This window comes from Staurois parvus, unplaced genomic scaffold, assembly GCF_062004578.1.
Source record: "Staurois parvus isolate SC_StPar_1 unplaced genomic scaffold, SC_StPar_1.0 ptg000048l, whole genome shotgun sequence".
In the NCBI taxonomy this organism is placed as follows: Eukaryota; Metazoa; Chordata; class Amphibia; order Anura; family Ranidae; genus Staurois; species Staurois parvus.
The window spans coordinates 5,574,653-5,592,883 of record NW_028317844.1 but is presented as its reverse complement, the minus strand read 5'-3'; the positions used below and the strand labels follow the sequence as shown (position 1 = coordinate 5,592,883).

Below are 18,231 nucleotides of genomic sequence, written 5' to 3'. Positions count from 1 at the left end.
AGAGGGGAGTCTTGCTTCTGGCCTCTTATCTACGACCACAAAAAAAAAAAACAAAAAAAAAAAACACACCTCAGTTCTGCCCTTGAAATCAGAAACGGCGACAGAAAATTCAGTAGAAGGTGGGCTGAGGGCTAGGAGCATAGGCAGGAAATCAGGCTGGGGGCAATTATCTGATTAGAGGGTACTAGGAGTGCTGAGGCATCCTACTTTTTTCCCCCTATACTGTGGATATGGCAAACAATAAAAATAACAGTGGTGTTAAATTCCACCAAAAGAAAGCTCTATTTGTGTGAAAAAAAGGATCAAAATTTCATATGGGTATAGTGTTGCTTGAATTTACTATTGTCATGCAAAGTGTGAGCGCTGAAAGCTGAAATTTTCCTGGGCAGGAAGGGGGTGAAAGTGCCCAGTAGGCAAGTGTTTAAAAAACTGGCTCCTAGATTCAAAGCAAATTTGTCAAGTCCTGGTTAAAAGTGTACTTCTACTTTTGCAGTCAAAATTATAAAACAAAAAAACTACTTTTTATTTGTTATACAGTCATGGCCAAAAATATTGGCACCCCTGCATTTCTGTCAGATAATGCACCACTTCGCCCAGAAAATTGTTGCAATTACAAATGTTTAGGCATTCTCAAGTTTATTTCTTTTGTTTGTATTGGTATGACACAAAAAATAGTGGAGAAACAAAAAACCAAATCTGACACTCCACACAGAACCCCCAAAATGGACTGGACAAAATTATTGGCACTTTCTCAAAATTGTAAGAAATTGCATTCCAAGTTTGTGATGCTCCTGTAATTTGTAATGAAACTCACCTGTATCAGTTAACAGATCGTAATGTTCCTGTGTCCACTGTGCGCAACATTGTCAAGAAGTTTACAGCCCATGGCACTGTAGCTAATCTACATGGACAGGGACGAAAGATAAACTTGATCAAAGATTGCAACAAAGGATTGTTTGAATGGTGGATAAAATAACCTTGATCAACTTCCAGACAAATTCAAGTTGACCTTCAGGCACAGGGTACAACTTGCACGATACATTGCATTCTGAATGAAAAGGGACGCTATGGTGGGAGACCCAGGCGGACCCCACTGTTGACACAAACATAAAAAAGCGAGATTGGAGTCTGTCAAAACTTACCTGAGGAAGCCTAAATCCTTTTGGGAGAATGCGCTGTAGACAGATGAAAGAAAAGTACAGCTTTTTGGTAAAGCCAATTATTCTACTGTTTTCAGAAAAAGAAATTAGGCCTTTAAAGAAAATAATACAGTCCCTACAGTCAAACATGGTGAAGGTTCACTGAGGTTTTGGGGTTGCTTTGCTGCTTCAGGCACTGGATATCTTGACCATGTGCATGGCATTAAGAAACCTAAAGACTATCAAAGAATTCTGGATTGCAATGTAGGGCCCAGTGTCAGAAAGTTAGGTCTCTGTCAGAGGTCATGGGTCTTACAGCAGGACAATGACCCAAAGCACACATCACAAACCACCTAGAATTGTTTTTCTTTTTATTTTAATTTATTGGAGCTTACAGAAAACATTTTTATACATACTCATCTACAACTTAAATTTTTCAAAACCGTTTTTCCCCTCCCCCGAACCTCCCTTTTTTCCTTCTCTTATTGTTCTGTCTACATTTTTCCTCTGACCTTTTACCATCTCCCACCCTCTCCACAATCAGCACAGTGAGCCTCTGTGCAAGTTTAAACTCGCTCCAACCTTTCCAGATTTTCCTAAATTTGCCCATTTTGTCTTCTCCACTATAGTATAATTCCACTCAGAATTGTTTTAAGGCAAAGCTCTGGACAATACTAAACTGGCCAGCAAGGGCGGACTGACAACTCAGGGAGCCCCTGGGCAATAGTGGATCATGGGGCCCCTGTGTCCTTGCCCAAACTCAAAAAAGCCTATGAGGAAAAAAAAAAAAAAAAAAAAAAAAAAAAAAAAAAAAAAAAAAAAAAAAAAAAGGTACTAGGGGCATCTCATGGGGCCCCCTACTGACCCCGGGCCCTCGGGCAGTGCCCGAGTTTACAAATGGTCAGTCCGCCCCTGCTGGCCAGCAATGGGTCCAGATCTCAATCCCATAGAGCACCTGTGGAGAGATCTCAAAACAGCAGTTGGGAAAAGGAACCCTTCCAATCTGAGATACCTGGAGAAGTTGGCGAAAGAAGAATGGTCAAAAATTCCAGTAGAGAGGTGTAAGAAACTCATTGATGGTTACAAGAAGCGATTGATTTCAGTTATTTTTTCCAAGGGGTGTGCTACCAAATATTAAATTGAGGATGCCAATAATTTTGTCCAGTCCATTTTAGGGGTTTTGCGTGGAATGTTTCAGATCTGGCTTTTTGTTTCTCCACTTTTTTTTGTGTCATACCAATACAAACAAAAATAAACAGGAGAATGCCTACACATGTGTAATTGCAACAGTTTTCTGGGCAAAGTGGTGCATTCTGGGATGACAAATGCAGGGGTGCCAATAGTTTTGGCCATGACTGTTTACAACCACTTGAAGTTATGCCATGTTATTGGGGGCAAAGGATAAAAGGTTTTTTGTACCTTAATGCACTCCTTGCATGAAGGTAAAAACCTTTTTACAAGCAGCTCACCAATGCGATCCCCCCCCCCCACCTAAATACTTACCTGAGCCCAATCTCAATCCAGCACTGTGCCTGAGAGCAGAATCTGACTCGGTGAGAGCAGCAGGAGCCATTGGCTACTGCTGCTGTCAAACAAGGGGCAGGGCAGAACCATACGTGTGTCAATAGATGCACACAGTGTGACTCAGGATTGAGCCAACACAAGTGCCCTCATATCAAGTGGCTTGCTAGCTATGGGGGCACTTGGAATGCAGGACGGGCCAGGAGCATCAGTGGGGGACCAGGGCTGCTCTGTGCAAAACCACTGCACAGAGCAGGGAAGTATAAACAGGTTTTTTTTTTTATTGTTTTAAGAAATAACAAAACTGTACAATCACTTTAAAAAGATAACCAGCAATTCTTAAAGTGATTGTAAAGGTTTAGTTTTTTCCTTTTTAAAAAAAGAACAAACAAACATACTCATCTGCTCTGTGCAACAGAATTGCACAGAGCGGCTCTAGTACTCCTCTTCTGTGGTTCCCCGTCGACGCTCCTGGCTCTTCCTCTTCTTGGTGTACCACATAGGAAGCCACAACCTATGGTGGGGCACCTGCAGGTCAATCCTGAGCTGTCTGTATTGTGACAAAGTCATTGTGTGACTCCCCAAAAATTCTTACAATTAACCATGACACCTTCCCCTAAGAAATCTAAAAAAGGTAAGTTTTTTTGTTTGTTTTTTTTAAAGGTATGCTGTGTGAATAGGAACACATAAGTACAGTATTGCAGAATTTTCTCAAATCTGACTGCAAAAGTGGAAAATGCTTTAAACCTTCTGTGCCAGGTACTAGCATTCTGCACCCAAGTAGGCATCCAGAGATTGCTGTTCTTTACTGTGGCGGGAGTTGCTGGTACCAGCCAAAAAAATGTGTATTCGTAGAAGAAAAATGCTGCACATGCTCAGTGAAGCAGCTGAGAACAAGGTATACAGGCATATTAGTGCCAGATTCAACAGACTTGCACCAGAATAAGGACAAAAAAATGAAAAAAAAAAAAAATAAACACAAATACTAAACAGATGGTGGCTTCTATCCATGGCTGCAACACACTATTTGAAGTGTCACAGCCCTCTTTTATAAGTGGCTGAGGCATAGGAGCACCAGTATCTTGGGGCAATGGCAGATTAAAGAGTGCATGCCAGAACAGGATACAATGAAAGACACCCAATCCTGGCCTCGTCTTCAATGGTGGGCATAGCCCCGAAGGGGTTCTTTAGGAACTGGGCTACGTCGCTTGTAGACCAATGACCTGGACCTGTAAAGAACCCTGTGGCTAACTCAACCTAATGAACCACCTGCCAAGGTGAGCACCTACAGAGGACCAGTGCCCAAAGCAATGTTACTGGCCAGCCACACCTTCATCCAAGTTGAGTCCAGGCTAATCCGGAAGTTGCAGAAGGAGCTGCTGTGGCTAAGGTGCTGCTAGGAATCTTAATAGGAGAATAAACATAGAGAACACCACCTATATAGCAAAGAGGCAAGTTTCCACCCAGTAGAGAAGTGGTCCACTACCTATGGACACTAGCAAAAAACAGAGGCTTGCTGGAGTGGGGGGGCTGTTTAGGGGATATCCTGCAGCTTTTTGTTGGGCCTCCATCCAAAAGGTAGCTGCATATTACCCAGGATTAAACAATAAAGATCCTAGGTCCCATACAGTATTCTAAGAAATCAGATCCCAAGCCAGACAGGGCTGTGCTTTGTTGCAGAGCTATGTAAATCCCAGGACTCAATGGACAAAAATACAAATCCTTTGATATGTAAAGTATATCCCATAAATGTCAGAATGTCATCAGTGTATTTAGCTTAGTTCAGCTTTAAACATGATATGTTTCTATACAATTACTATCTGAATTTAAGACTGGAAAAAGAAGAAATTTTAAATGTGCAAAAGTTTGGACATGACGGTCAGTCAATATTTAGAAAACCCCTGTAGTCAGAAAGTACAGTCTATGGGTGTTTCTTGTAACCAACTGCCTTTCTATCCTTAACCACTTAAAGACTGCCCTATATCAGATACACTGCTACAGGGCAGATCTCCTGTGCAAAATCACATATATAAAAGTGATTCTGCACATCCACCTAGGGGCGCGCACACACCGCAGGTGGGCTGCTTCGGCTGTGATTATTCACAGCAGAAACCAACTAGCAGGTGCTGGGCAGTGGATGTCTGCCGACAACCGCCGATCTTCGGACAGACACTGAACGGAGCGCTGCCTATATAAACAAAGCAGAGGATAGGGAGTGATGGATCTTGTGTCCCTGCAAAGTAGGGGATAAGATCCATCACTTCCCTTAGTAAACGCAGCACACAGTCTAAAATAAAACAGTAGCTAGGCACACAGTTAACCCTTTGATTGCCCTAGATGTTTAACCCCTTCCTAGCCAGTGTCATTAGTATAGTGTCAGTGCATATTTTTAGCACTGATCACTGTAATAGTGTCACTGGTTCCCACAAAGTGTCAGTTCATGTCCAATGCAATATCGCAGTCCTGCTATAAGTCGCTGATTGTCGCAATTACTAGAATAAAAAATAAATACATAACAATTCCAGTATACATCCTATAGTTTGTAAATGCTATAACTTTTGCGCAAACTAAAGAATATATACTTATTGGGATTTTTTTTTACCAACAATATGCAGCAGAATACATATTGGCCTACATTTATGAAGAAATTTGATTTATTTAAATTTTTTATTGGATAGGCTTTGTATTTCAATGGTTTTTATTAATTTTAAACAGTATAAAACAGAGGCAACAAAACATACCCATGGTGGGGCTATCAATTGCACTGATAAAAAAAGCAAAATAGAAAAAACAGTGCTCGAACGCCAACAAGGCAAAAGGTACACCCACGCAGGGTCTGTCAATGGCACATAAGTTACAATAACATTAATGTAACTGACTATAACAACTAAAAGGCAGCTGTCCACTGTCACACCAAAAACAAACAGAGAAAGGAAAAAAAAATAAAAAAATAAAGAGCAGGGGTCCAAGAGTGCCAATACCGAACGCCATTACATCCCCAGACTAGCCGGGGGGAGCGTGGGAAGGCATATTGCAACCACGGCTCCCATATTTTCAAAACTTTACGTTGGGAGTCGTTGCAGATACTCGACATCTGTTCTTTGAGCATCATAGTGGTCATACGATCCCGCACCCCCTGAAGAGAGACAAACGGACTCTTCCAGGCCTGAGCAATTGTTTTAGTGGCCGATAAAAACAAATAGGAAGCTAACTTTTGCTGGTGAGCCAAGAGGCCCGATATGGGGCAATGAAGCAAGGCATACCGAGCATCCCGGCGTATGGAGAGATGGAACAAGGTGAAAAGGAGGCCAAACACACGAGACCAAAAACGAAACAGTCTTGGGCATGACCACCAGATATGCAATATATCGCCACGATGGCCACAACCTCGGAAAACATCGATCACTACAGGCAGGGTTAGCCTGGGCCAAATGAGCCGGAACCCAATACCAACGAAACAATACCTTATAGGCTGCCTCCAGCGTGGTCATATTGAATGAGCATTTAGCTATGAGTGACCAGGCCTTATTCCAGTCCCCCGGATCCACAGCCACAACCAGGTTGCGCTCCCACTGAACAACATATGAAAGAGAAGTACGCGACAAGCGTCTGTTTAGAGCTGCATAAAGAAGGGATATAAGGCCCGTGGCGCCCGGACGCTGCTGGCAAAGCTGTTCAAAGGCAGATTTCTGGTACGGGAAAGCAGAAGTGCCCCACAGCGAGAGCAGCCAGTGCCGCAATTGAAGGTATCGAAAATATTCCGCCGGGGGAACAGCCTGGGACTCCCGAAGAGAATTCCAGGTGGGGAAGGACCAAAAAATCAAAAAGTGTCGCACCTGCGAAAAACCATTAGTCACCCACCAAGAAAACGCCCTTGGGTGATCTAAACCCGGTGGGAAAAGAGGGTTGTTAATAATTGGGAGCAAAGGCAGAAAATGGGACATCAGGCCACTGGAATAACGTACAGAGTCCCAGACTTGTAAGCCATGGAGCAACATCGGACTCAGTGCCATAGGGCGCAGGGCAGGGGGAAGCCATACAAGCATCGACGGTGCAATAGGGGCACAATTAGGTAGTTCCAGCAGGACCCAGAGAGGGACATCAGAGGAAGCGCGCAACATAGACAGCAGGGCAATCTGGCTCACCTGATAATACTTAGTTACATTAGGCACCCCAAGACCACCCTGGAGTCTATGAGCAAAGAGCGTATTTCTGGAGACTCTGGGGTGCTTATCGGCCCAGATAAAACGCATAAACTTCACCTGAAGCAACTGAAAAAGATGAGGGGGAACCTGCACTGGGAGAGTGCAAAAATAATATAACAATTTCGGCAGGATGGTCATTTTCACCGAATGAACCCGTTCTATCCAAGACAGGTGCGGAAATTGCCAGGTATGCATAAGAGAAGATAGAGAGCTAAGCAATGGATAATAATTTGCAGCAAACAGGGAGTCATAGGTGGGGGTCAAGCGAATGCCTAAGTATTCAAGAGAAGAGGGAGCCCATTTGTAAGGGAAGTGGGATTGTAGGCGCGAAACCAAATCTGAAGCCAAAGTAATATTGAGAGCGACAGTCTTATCCAAGTTAATACGGAGGCCCGAAATCAAGGAGAAGCGCTCAAGAACCCGTTGAAAATTAGGACGCGTCGTCAGAGGATTAGTAAGAGTCAAGAGGGCATCGTCCGCAAAAAGGTTCAGCTTAAACTCCTGTCCCACATATGGAACCCCTGATACATTGCAATCGGTCCGGAGCGCTAAAGCCAGCGGCTCAAGCGCCAGGACAAAGAGCGCCGGGGACAGGGGGCAACCCTGTCTCGTCCCTCGCCCAATAGGAAAGGAATATTGGATAGGCCCGGAGCAACGCTGCAAGGTATTCCCAAGTGTAGCTCAGGGTTACCGATTCTGGTACTGAAACTTTACCCCGAGCTACACTTGGGAATACCTCCAGGGAGGTTAAAACCCTTTTATTTTGAACACTTTCTTTTTAGAATACCTGAGGCCTTCTCCATTTTAATTTCTTCACTGACTGCATGACAGTAAATACAGTACATGTTAATTGAAGGTTTATGTAAACCCTAACAATGAATGTCTCTTTGGGGAGTTGCATTGATTGCATACATGACCAGTCTACAAGTAGTTCTGATATTTTTCTAAGGCGTTCTAAAAATACAAGTAGGAAGCAGATACCTTTTATAGTCTTCCTCTGCCTAGTAAGTGTCAATTATCTTAATTTTTAGATGTTTATTAAGTGCATTCATTTAGATCAGGGGTGTCCAAACTATGGCCCTCGAGGTGCTGAGGAATTGCAAGTCCCATGAGGCCTTGCAAGACTCTGACATCAACAGGCAAGACACCCAAAGGGATGATGGGACTTTTAGTACTTCAACAACTGGAGGGCCATAGTTTGGACACCCCTGATTTAGATCCTGAGCTGTCTTAATTTGACTTCAGGCAAAGCTGTGGTTCAGATTAAAATGTGAACCAGACACTCACCGTATTCACTCATGTAGGTCCTTCACTAAGAAGGGCAACAAAACATGTACTACAACCAGGGGTGTACCCTAACTTTTTCATAAGACCGTACATATTTTGTAATTCCAGCAGCAGCAGTAAAAGCACTAAGACAAGACAAGGAACAGGAAATGCAGTACAAAATGTTCATATGGTGAGCTAAATTTTAATAGATGAATATAGTACACTAATGTGAATTACTGCATGGAGTTTGTTAAACGCCTACAGAGAAAGTTTCAGCAATCTTATAAATGTTTGTTCTAGAAATCCTGTTTCCATGTATAGCTTGTAAACACATCTGTTCATTGTGGAAGCCATATTTCTTCATTTCACATGCAAGCTGTGCTAACCAGTCAGCATTGCTGCACAGTAAATGTGCTTTACTTGTCCTCTATCTCAGAAAAGTCCATCAGCCTGCGAGGCTGCACACAGTAGATTCTTTATGGTGTATTTTACACATTCGCCCATGAATGCATTTGTAAGGAACATTTGCAGGCTCAAGGAAATTTCTCCGCATCCGATTTCATTTTTGTTATTTGAAATGTAGCTTGCTGTGCCATCTACCATTGCATTTTACAATGAAAATGCATTATTCCATATCAAAAGGTAATATGCAGAGTTTTGGCACATTTTCTAATATGGTCAAAATTTTAAAAAATACAATAAAAAGTACAAAAACTATTTTTTATCACAAAATAGAGTAACATGAAATATATTTTAAAGCAAGCAACTCTGCAATGCTGTCTCTTACCTACCCAACCCATGTTCTGGCAATTCTTTGTTATAAATGAATAATTTATTTGTATGATTCTATACATATAGTACAAAATAAATATCGAAAAAATAATAATTTTAAATGTAAAGCAAAAAAAATCACATGAACTCCTGCTAAGCTGAAGGGGGTACATTTTAAGTCTGACTGCCTGTTCATAACTGGTGAACCGTTCCCTTTCACACTGACGGTATGTTTGGATCCACCTGTCAGTTTTTCAGGCGGACCCGACTGGACCATCCACAGCCCTCTATGGACCAGCAGGTGACCCACCAGCATCCGATCCAATCCTGTATGCTAAAAACAGACGCATGGGGATCTGTTCCCCATCCATCTGGCTGATTGGATCAGATGACATTGGGTTGGAAATGGACAGACGGTCCATTTCCATCTGATTGCCCTATAGAAAACAGTGGGCTGTGTCTGTTCCCACTCTGCAGCAGAGGAGCAGACACAGACCTGTAATTCGCTTCCTCAGCAGTGATCAGCAGAGATATCCCTGATGAGCAGGCGGATCCAGTGATAGGTCTGCCCAGTCTGAAAGGGGTCTTAGTCATCGGTCACACCACTACGATTTAATATCGTGCAATTTGTTTGAAACTTCAGCGTGATTTCTGAAGACTTTATTGCTACTTGTGAAGATTTTCAACGCTTTCTTTCAATTTGTAGTGCGATTTCCATTGTATTCTATGTATGTGAAATTTCACCAAAACCGCAGAAAAAATAATGCAAGAACTTCTTTAGAAATCGCGCTGCAGCACATCGAACATGTTAAGACACCGACATTCACTAGATACGATTTCAATTTGCACCGGTATAACCGGGCACTTAAAGGTCTGAATGTAGTTAAAATTACAAACAATCAGCACGAGGGTCATAACATAGTTCAAATAATATGTCCCTTGTGTAGATTCTTCTTGTTTCAGGAGGAATCTTGTTCTGTCCTCCTCCACCTGAATGGCTATCAAATTGGTAACAGTGGCTATGTCCATGTGGCTGCTGTGTCCCAACAGATATAAATGGGACTACCTGCATGCTGATGCACAGAACTGTGCATCCCTTGCGGGCAAAAACTTCCCTTCATATGGGTGTACACATTGGTAAGCCTGTGTGAGTAAGGCCATAAGGCCTTTGTTTTAAAAGACACTGCTGGGAACAGCCATTATAAATGAAGGTACCCAAGTCACAGACATTTAACTGCCCCTAAACTCTGCTGCTGCTAAACTCTGATAAAAGCCTGTGTGCGCAATAGGCTACTATTGAGTTCAGTTCAGGGGCTTCAGCAAAAAAAAAACACCAAAAGCTCCTAAACTCATGTTTAGGAGAAGCAGTGTGCATGAGGCTTAAACCTAAAATCCTATCCACTTTCCCGCCACCCTATAGCAGATATACTGCTCCAGGGCAGCAGGGGTCCACAAAATTACACACACACACACACACGCACACACACACACGCGCACACACGCGCACACACGCACGCACACACACGCACACACACGCACACACACGCACACACACGCACACACACGCACACACACACACGCACGCACACACACACGCACACACACACACGCACACACACGCACACACACACACGCACACACACGCACACACACGCACACACACGCACACACACGCACACACACGCACACACACGCACACACACGCACACACACGCACACACACACGCACACACACGCACACACACGCACACACACGCACACACACGCACACACACACGATTTTGAATTTCCGGGTAGGGGGTGAGCACCCTACCCGCGACACTATTCGCTGCCTTGGCTGTCAATCATCGGTTGCCAGCTAGTGATTACTCGCCGGCACCCGGTGATCGAGAAGCATTACCGACAGAGGGAGACAACTGTAAGTAAGTAAACAATACAGATCTCTCTCCCATCGGCTCCTGCACGCTGCTATGCATGGCTTTGCATAGCAGAGCCATGCAAAGCAGTGTGCTTACAGTGAATCACACACAAAGCTTACAGTAAACTTGCACACAGTTAACTCTTTGATTGCCCCCACATGTTAACCCCTTCCTGCCCAGTGAAATTAGTACAGTGTCACTGCTTTTTATTAGCCCTTAGCACTGTACTGGTGTCACTGGGGAGGTCAGTGACACCAAGTCAGTTCTTACCAGTCCCGCTATAAGTCACTGATCGCCGCCATTACTAGTAAAAATAAAATGTAAAAAACCCCTAATATATACGCCATTTGTAAACACTATAACTTTCATGTAAACCAATTAATTTACATGTATTGGCATTTAGCAGACATGTAGCAGAATACATTTTGTTATTACTAGTAAAAGAAAATCCCAGTATATATACCGCCATTTGTAAATGCAATTTATTCCAGTGTTATTTTAACACTGTTGCTTTAATTTTTTTTCTTTTTTGATCACTTTTAGTGCTTTCACAAGGAATGTAAACATTCCTTTGACAGCAATAGGCTGTGACAGGTGCTCTTTATCAAGAGATCTGGAGTCAATAAGACCCCAGATCCCTCCTCTGCGCTTAAAAGCATTTGAGCACACAAGATCGATGTGATCAAATGCTTTCCATTTTTAAAAATGGTGCCGCTTACATCCGGGGAAACTGGAAGTGACATATGCTCATCGCTTCCGGTTTCTTTGGGTTTTTCAAATAAATCGTTGGGTTTTTCAAGGCCATAGGAAGAAATAAACAGCTTGATAAGTATGTCACCTACCAGCGTCTGCGGAGGAAGCTCGATAGGCTTGTCTCAAATAATGGAGATCAGGGGGCGATCTCTGAGGTTAAACTGTTGCTCAGGCAGTGTCAATATGACAGACATGCCTTTGGTTCTGGAAAGGGATTATGGGAAATATCACTCGCCCAACCCTTACCAGAATTGCAAACAAGGTAGAGCAGTTAAGTCAGTTGTAGGCCTGGTTGACAGTACAGGTTCCCTGACAAAGTCCAAGTCGGGGATCCTGGAAACCTCCAGGTCATATTATGCTGACCTCCCGGGTAGTAGGGACCTCGATCGGGTGAGCATGTTGAGTTTTCTGGACTCTACTCCAGGACTGGGAAATGGCAGTTCTCCTGTGAGTTTGACATAGGCCATCATGGCAGATGAGGTGGTTAAAGCTATTGATAAGCTTTTCATTAAGAAGTCACCTGGGCCAGATGGATTGACAGCAGAGTTTTATAAGCACTTTAAGGTTACTCTGGCCCCATATTCGGATGAGGTTTTTAATGGCTGTCAGAGAGGGTTCGCTCTCTCCCTCCATGTGACAATCTCCAGTGATTCTTCTGTCAAAGGGTAAAGATTCTTTGAGAATTGGTGGCCCATTAGCCTTCTCAATGTTGACAGGAAGATACTGGCAAAGATCATTTTCTGGTGTTTATCGTCCGTTGAGGGCAATTTGCTTTCTCGCCATCAGCACTGTTCGGTTCTGGTTAGAACCACTTTTCAGCGGTGTTAGCTGTCCAGGAGGCCCTGGAACTGTGCAGGGCTGCAGGCTGGGGAAAGTTCCTGCTGGCACTGGATCAGGCCAAAGAATTGATTGAGTCAATCATGAGTACCTATGGCTGCTTCTTGGCAAGTATGGCCTGGAGGGGGGCTTTATCGATTGGCTTAAAGACTTTATACATCGGGGCTGGAATCTTCATGCTTGTAAATGGTTGGATTGTACGGCCCTTAGAGGTTGGCTCAGGTGTGCGTCAGAGGTGTCCTCGGAGTCCTCTGCTATATGCGTTCACAATCGATTCCCTTTGTTCGGAGGTTAGAGAGCGGAGCATTGTGTGGAGTTCCTTTGGGCATTCCTGGGGAGCCCCCTCTGAGGGTCGTGGCCTATGCTTATGATGTGTCTGTTTTCATCTCTGGGACGCAGGAGGTGGTCTGGCTGATGGAACAGTATGTGAGGCATCTGGCTCAAAGATCAATCAGGATAAGAGTGAGGTTTTCTGGATGGGAGAGGAAGGTGAAGGCTTTACCCTTCCAGACGACTTCCCAGAGCCCCAGCAGGAAATTAAAGTTTTAGGCATCAGATTTGGTCCCGGAGATTACGGCCTTGCAAATTGAGTAAGCAGGCTACAAGATGCCGATGCCAAGGTTGCCAGCTCGAAGGATTGGAAACTCTCTTACAGGGAAAGGATTGACCTGATTAAAACTAACCTGATCCCAGTATTTCTGTATGTCAGCTTTGTCTGCATTTTGCCAGTGTCTCTCTATGCAAGGATCTACAGTTGTTTCTTCCAGCTGTTATGGGGGAACAAACTGAACCTCATTAAGAGGTCTGTAACCTACCTTCCCAGGCGGATGGGTGGCCTAGGTATGGTCAACCCAATGGTTTTCTTTTCTCTGATGTTTTTGAAACATAATTTTGGTAGCATGCTGGCAGAGGAACCGCCTGGGTGGTTAGGTATTTTTCAGTCCTGGTTTAGGCCTTTTCTGCGGAACTGGGAGAATGATGGGCCAGTGAAAATTCTGAGGGTCCAACATGTTAAGCTCACGGCTTATGTTCCCCCGTGCCTGAAAATGCTTCTGCAATGGTGAGTGATGGCAAAGGAAAATAAGTCTCTTCCAAGGAAGGTCCTGGAGAGGAGGGTTGTTGAATCTGCCTTTAGCAAGCCATTGGCCTTGAGGGATTGCCCAGGCCTTCTTATGAGGGAGGGTCTGCATTTGATGAATCTGGAGAGAATCCCTTTAAAGTTTCAGGATTTGGCCTGGCTCTCATTCCATGGCAGACTCTATGTGAAGGGCAATCTGAAGCATCACTCTGCGGAGAACCGTGGTTATCCAAGAGTGGAGTGCGGTGGGGTGGAGGGGACGATGGACCATTTCTTGCTTCAGTGCCCCTTCAATATAAAAGTCCACAAGCGGGTGGGTGGGGCTCTGGGGATTCCTTTCCTTTCCCGCTTGAGTTACGCGGAGTGGTCTTGCGGTGCCTTTCAAACTCACTGGGACTTTGATTTTGAGACACTTTTTCTAGTTAGCTTAGTAGTCCATTACTAAACGTGGAATGCACAGTGTCAGGATTCCATTTGCAAAAAGGGGAAGCAGCTACACTGACCGGCAGCGTATCTGGGGGCGAGGAAGGGGAAGCAGCTACACCGACCGGCGGCGTATCCGGTGGAAAAGGGGCAGCTACACCGACCGGCGGCGTATCCGGGGGAAAAGGGGCAGCTACACCGACCGGCGGCGTATCCGGGGGAAAAGGGGCAGCTACACCGACCGGCGGCGTATCCGGGGGAAAAGGGGCAGCTACACCGACCGGCGGTGTATCCGGGGGAAAAGGGGCAGCTACACCGACCGGCGGCGTATCCGGGGGGAAAGGGGCAGCTACACCGACCGGCGGCGTATCCGGGGGGAAAGGGGCAGCTACACCGACCGGCGGCGTATCCGGGGGGGAAAGGGGCAGCTAGACCGACCGGCGGCGTATCTGGGGGAAAAAGGGGCAGCTACATCGACCGGCGGCATATCTGGGGGAAAAAGGGGCAGCTACATCGACCGGCGGCATATCTGGGGGAAAAAGGGGCAGCTACATCGACCGGCGGCATATGCGGGGGAAAAAGGGGCAGCTACATCGACCGGCGGCATATCTGGGGGAAAAAGGGGCAGCTACATCGACCGGCAGCTACACCGACCGGCGGCGTATCCGGGGGGAAAGGGGCAGCTACACCGACCGGCGGCGTATCTGGGGGGAAAGGGGCAGCTACACCGACCGGCGGCGTATCCGGGGGGGAAAGGGGCAGCTAGACCAACCGGCGGCGTATCTGGGGGAAAAAGGGGCAGCTACATCGACCGGCGGCATATCTGGGGGAAAAAGGGGCAGCTACATCGACCGGCGGCATATCTGGGGGGAAAAGGGGCAGCTACATCGACCGGCGGCATATGCGGGGGGGAGGGGCAGCTGCACCAATCGGTGGTGTATGCGGGAGAGGAGGGGGTGAGGGAAAGCTACACTGACCGGTGGTGTATGCGCGGGGGGGAGGGGGGTAGCTACACCGACCAGCGGCGAAAGAAGGGGGTAGCTACACCAACCAGCGGCGTATGCGGGGGGGGGCAGCTCCACCGACCAGCGGCGCATGCGGGGGGGAAAGCTCCACCGACCAGCGGCGCATGCGGGGGGGGGGGAAGCTCCACCGACCAGCGGCGCATGCGGGGGGGGGGGAAAGCTCCACCGACCAGCGGCGCATGCGGGGGGGAAAGCTCCACCGACCAGCGGCGCATGCGGGGGGGGGGGAAAGCTCCACCGACCAGCGGCGCATGCGGGGGGGGGGGAAAGCTCCACCGACCAGCGGCGCATGCGGGGGGGGGGGAAAGCTCCACCGACCAGCGGCGCATGCGGGGGGGGGGGAAAGCTCCACCGACCAGCGGCGCATGCGGGGGGGGGGGAAAGCTCCACCGACCAGCGGCGCATGCGGGGGGGGGGAAAGCTCCACCGACCAGCGGCGCATGCGGGGGGGGGGGAAAGCTCCACCGACCAGCGGCGCATGCGGGGGGGAAAGCTCCACCGACCAGCGGCGCATGCGGGGGGGAAAGCTCCACCGACCAGCGGCGCATGCGGGGGGGGGGGGGAAAGCTCCACCGACCAGCGGCGCATGCGGGGGGGGAAAGCTCCACCGACCAGCGGCGCATGCGGGGGGGGAAAGCTCCACCGACCAGCGGCGCATGCGGGGGGGGAAAGCTCCACCGACCAGCGGCGCATGCGGGGGGGGAAAGCTCCACCGACCAGCGGCGCATGCGGGGGGGGAAAGCTCCACCGACCAGCGGCGCATGCGGGGGGGGAAAGCTCCACCGACCAGCGGCGCATGCGGGGGGGGAAAGCTCCACCGACCAGCGGCGCATGCGGGGGGGAAAGCTCCACCGACCAGCGGCGCATGCGGGGGGGAAAGCTCCACCGACCAGCGGCGCATGCGGGGGGGGAAAGCTCCACCGACCAGCGGCGCATGCGGGGGGGGAAAGCTCCACCGACCAGCGGCGCATGCGGGGGGGGAAAGCTCCACCGACCAGCGGCGCATCTGGGGGGGAAAGCTCCACCGACCAGCGGCGCATCCGGGGGGGAAAGGGGCAGCTGCACCGACCAGCGGCGCATCCGGGGGGGAAAGGGGCAGCTGCACCGACCAGCGGCGCATCCGGGGGGGAAAGGGGCAGCTGCACCGACCAGCGGCGCATCCGGGGGGGAAAGGGGCAGCTGCACCGACCAGCGGCGCATCCGGGGGGGAAAGGGGCAGCTGCACCGACCAGCGGCGCATCCGGGGGGGAAAGGGGCAGCTGCACCGACCAGCGGCGCATCCGGGGGGGAAAGGGGCAGCTGCACCGACCAGCGGCGCATCCGGGGGGGAAAGGGGCAGCTGCACCGACCAGCGGCGCATCCGGGGGGGAAAGGGGCAGCTGCACCGACCAGCGGCGCATCCGGGGGGGAAAGGGGCAGCTGCACCGACCAGCGGCGCATCCGGGGGGGAAAGGGGCAGCTGCACCGACCAGCGGCGCATCCGGGGGGGAAAGGGGCAGCTGCACCGACCAGCGGCGCATCCGGGGGGGAAAGGGGCAGCTGCACCGACCAGCGGCGCATCCGGGGGGGAAAGGGGCAGCTGCACCGACCAGCGGCGCATCCGGGGGGGAAAGGGGCAGCTGCACCGACCAGCGGCGCATCCGGGGGGGAAAGGGGCAGCTGCACCGACCAGCGGCGCATCCGGGGGGGAAAGGGGCAGCTGCACCGACCAGCGGCGCATCCGGGGGGGAAAGGGGCAGCTGCACCGACCAGCGGCGCATCCGGGGGGGAAAGGGGCAGCTGCACCGACCAGCGGCGCATCCGGGGGGGAAAGGGGCAGCTGCACCGACCAGCGGCGCATCCGGGGGGCAAAGGGGCAGCTGCACCGACCAGCGGCGCATCCGGGGGGGAAAGGGGCAGCTGCACCGACCAGCGGCGCATCCGGGGGGGAAAGGGGCAGCTGCACCGACCAGCGGCGCATCCGGGGGGGAAAGGGGCAGCTGCACCGACCAGCGGCGCATCCGGGGGGGAAAGGGGCAGCTGCACCGACCAGCGGCGCATCCGGGGGGGAAAGGGGCAGCTGCACCGACCAGCGGCGCATCGGGGGGGGGGGGTGTGTAGGGGCAGTTACACCAACTGGCGGCGTATCCGGGGGGTACAGCTACACTGACCGACGGCATATCGGTAAGGGGGGGCAGCTACACCGACCGGAGGCGTATCCAGGTGTGGGGATCAGCTACACCAACTGGCAGTGATAACCTATGATCAGGGGCATCGGTGATAACTTATGATCTCCTACCTGCGATGTGAGACACGCTGACATGTAGTTCACTCTGATGATATGCCTGTAAAGTGCGACACGCTGCTGACCGACCTGCAATGTGGGACATGCCATCGATTTCCTACCTGGCATGTGGGACACGATCGTACCTGCGATCTGTGACATACTCATCTACTACTTGCAATCTGTGACACTGTTCTACCTGAGGTATAAGAGACACTGCTGATCTGCTACCTGCAATCTGTAACAGGCTGATCCGAGATGTGGGACACGGGGAAACATGAGTACTCCTCACCCTTGCACAGAGGCTGCTCCAGGTATCACTGGCCTGACACATCGCTAATGATTGCCATTATGGTGAGAAGACACTCATAGCTGTGAACAAGTCTCACATGTAACCCCTCAGCCTGGTCATGTCTGCATCATGCTCAATGCCATTTTAGTGAAAACGAAATACTGCCAATAGCTAGCAATAATATGCCCAGGACAGGCCCCCCTCAACCTCTCCAGCACTCACCCGAGTTCTGGTCCCGGGGCCACAGGTAATATGTGGCCGGGATAACGATCAGCCCCACGAAGGATGTCAGGAAGTAGAGGAACGTGTTGCCACTGTCGTCATATTGGAACTGCTGTCCGGCCATGGCCGCCCCTACTCCTCCTTCTCCTCGCCGGGAGAATCACCGGCAACCCGGAACCTCACTGGACCACACCACCGACACACCGATGGCCGTCACCCGGCGAAGGCCCCGCCCACCACCTCTCTGACACGCCCCCACTTTACGTTACATCATTGAAGCCTCGCGACAAAGCGTATTGGAGACGTGTTATTTTATTCAAAAAAACTTTATTCACAAATGACACAACGTGACGTGTTGGAGAATTGAATAAACTTTACTTAAAAAGAGGCATGTACTTGCCGTTGTCATGGTAGGATGATAATCACTTGACTGCCCTCATATTAATAGCCCAGCCATTTTTTTTATCTTTAAATAGAGTGCAGAGCGTTAACTACATCCCTACCAGGGCCAATT

At 49.2% G+C, this 18,231-nt stretch overlaps 1 protein-coding gene across 1 annotated transcript in view; it reads right to left on the bottom strand.

Annotated features, from left to right (window-relative positions):
* The window catches only part of SEC63 (SEC63 protein translocation regulator), a 100,236-nt gene extending 82,263 nt beyond the window's left edge, over positions 1-17,973 (bottom strand). Inside the window, exon 1 of the mRNA XM_089664867.1 lies at positions 17,718-17,973. Within this exon, the coding sequence (XP_089520993.1) occupies positions 17,718-17,841 (124 nt within the window). The 5' untranslated portion in view covers positions 17,842-17,973. The remainder of the gene's footprint in view (positions 1-17,717) is intronic.
* Between the last annotated feature and the right edge of the window lie 258 nt (positions 17,974-18,231).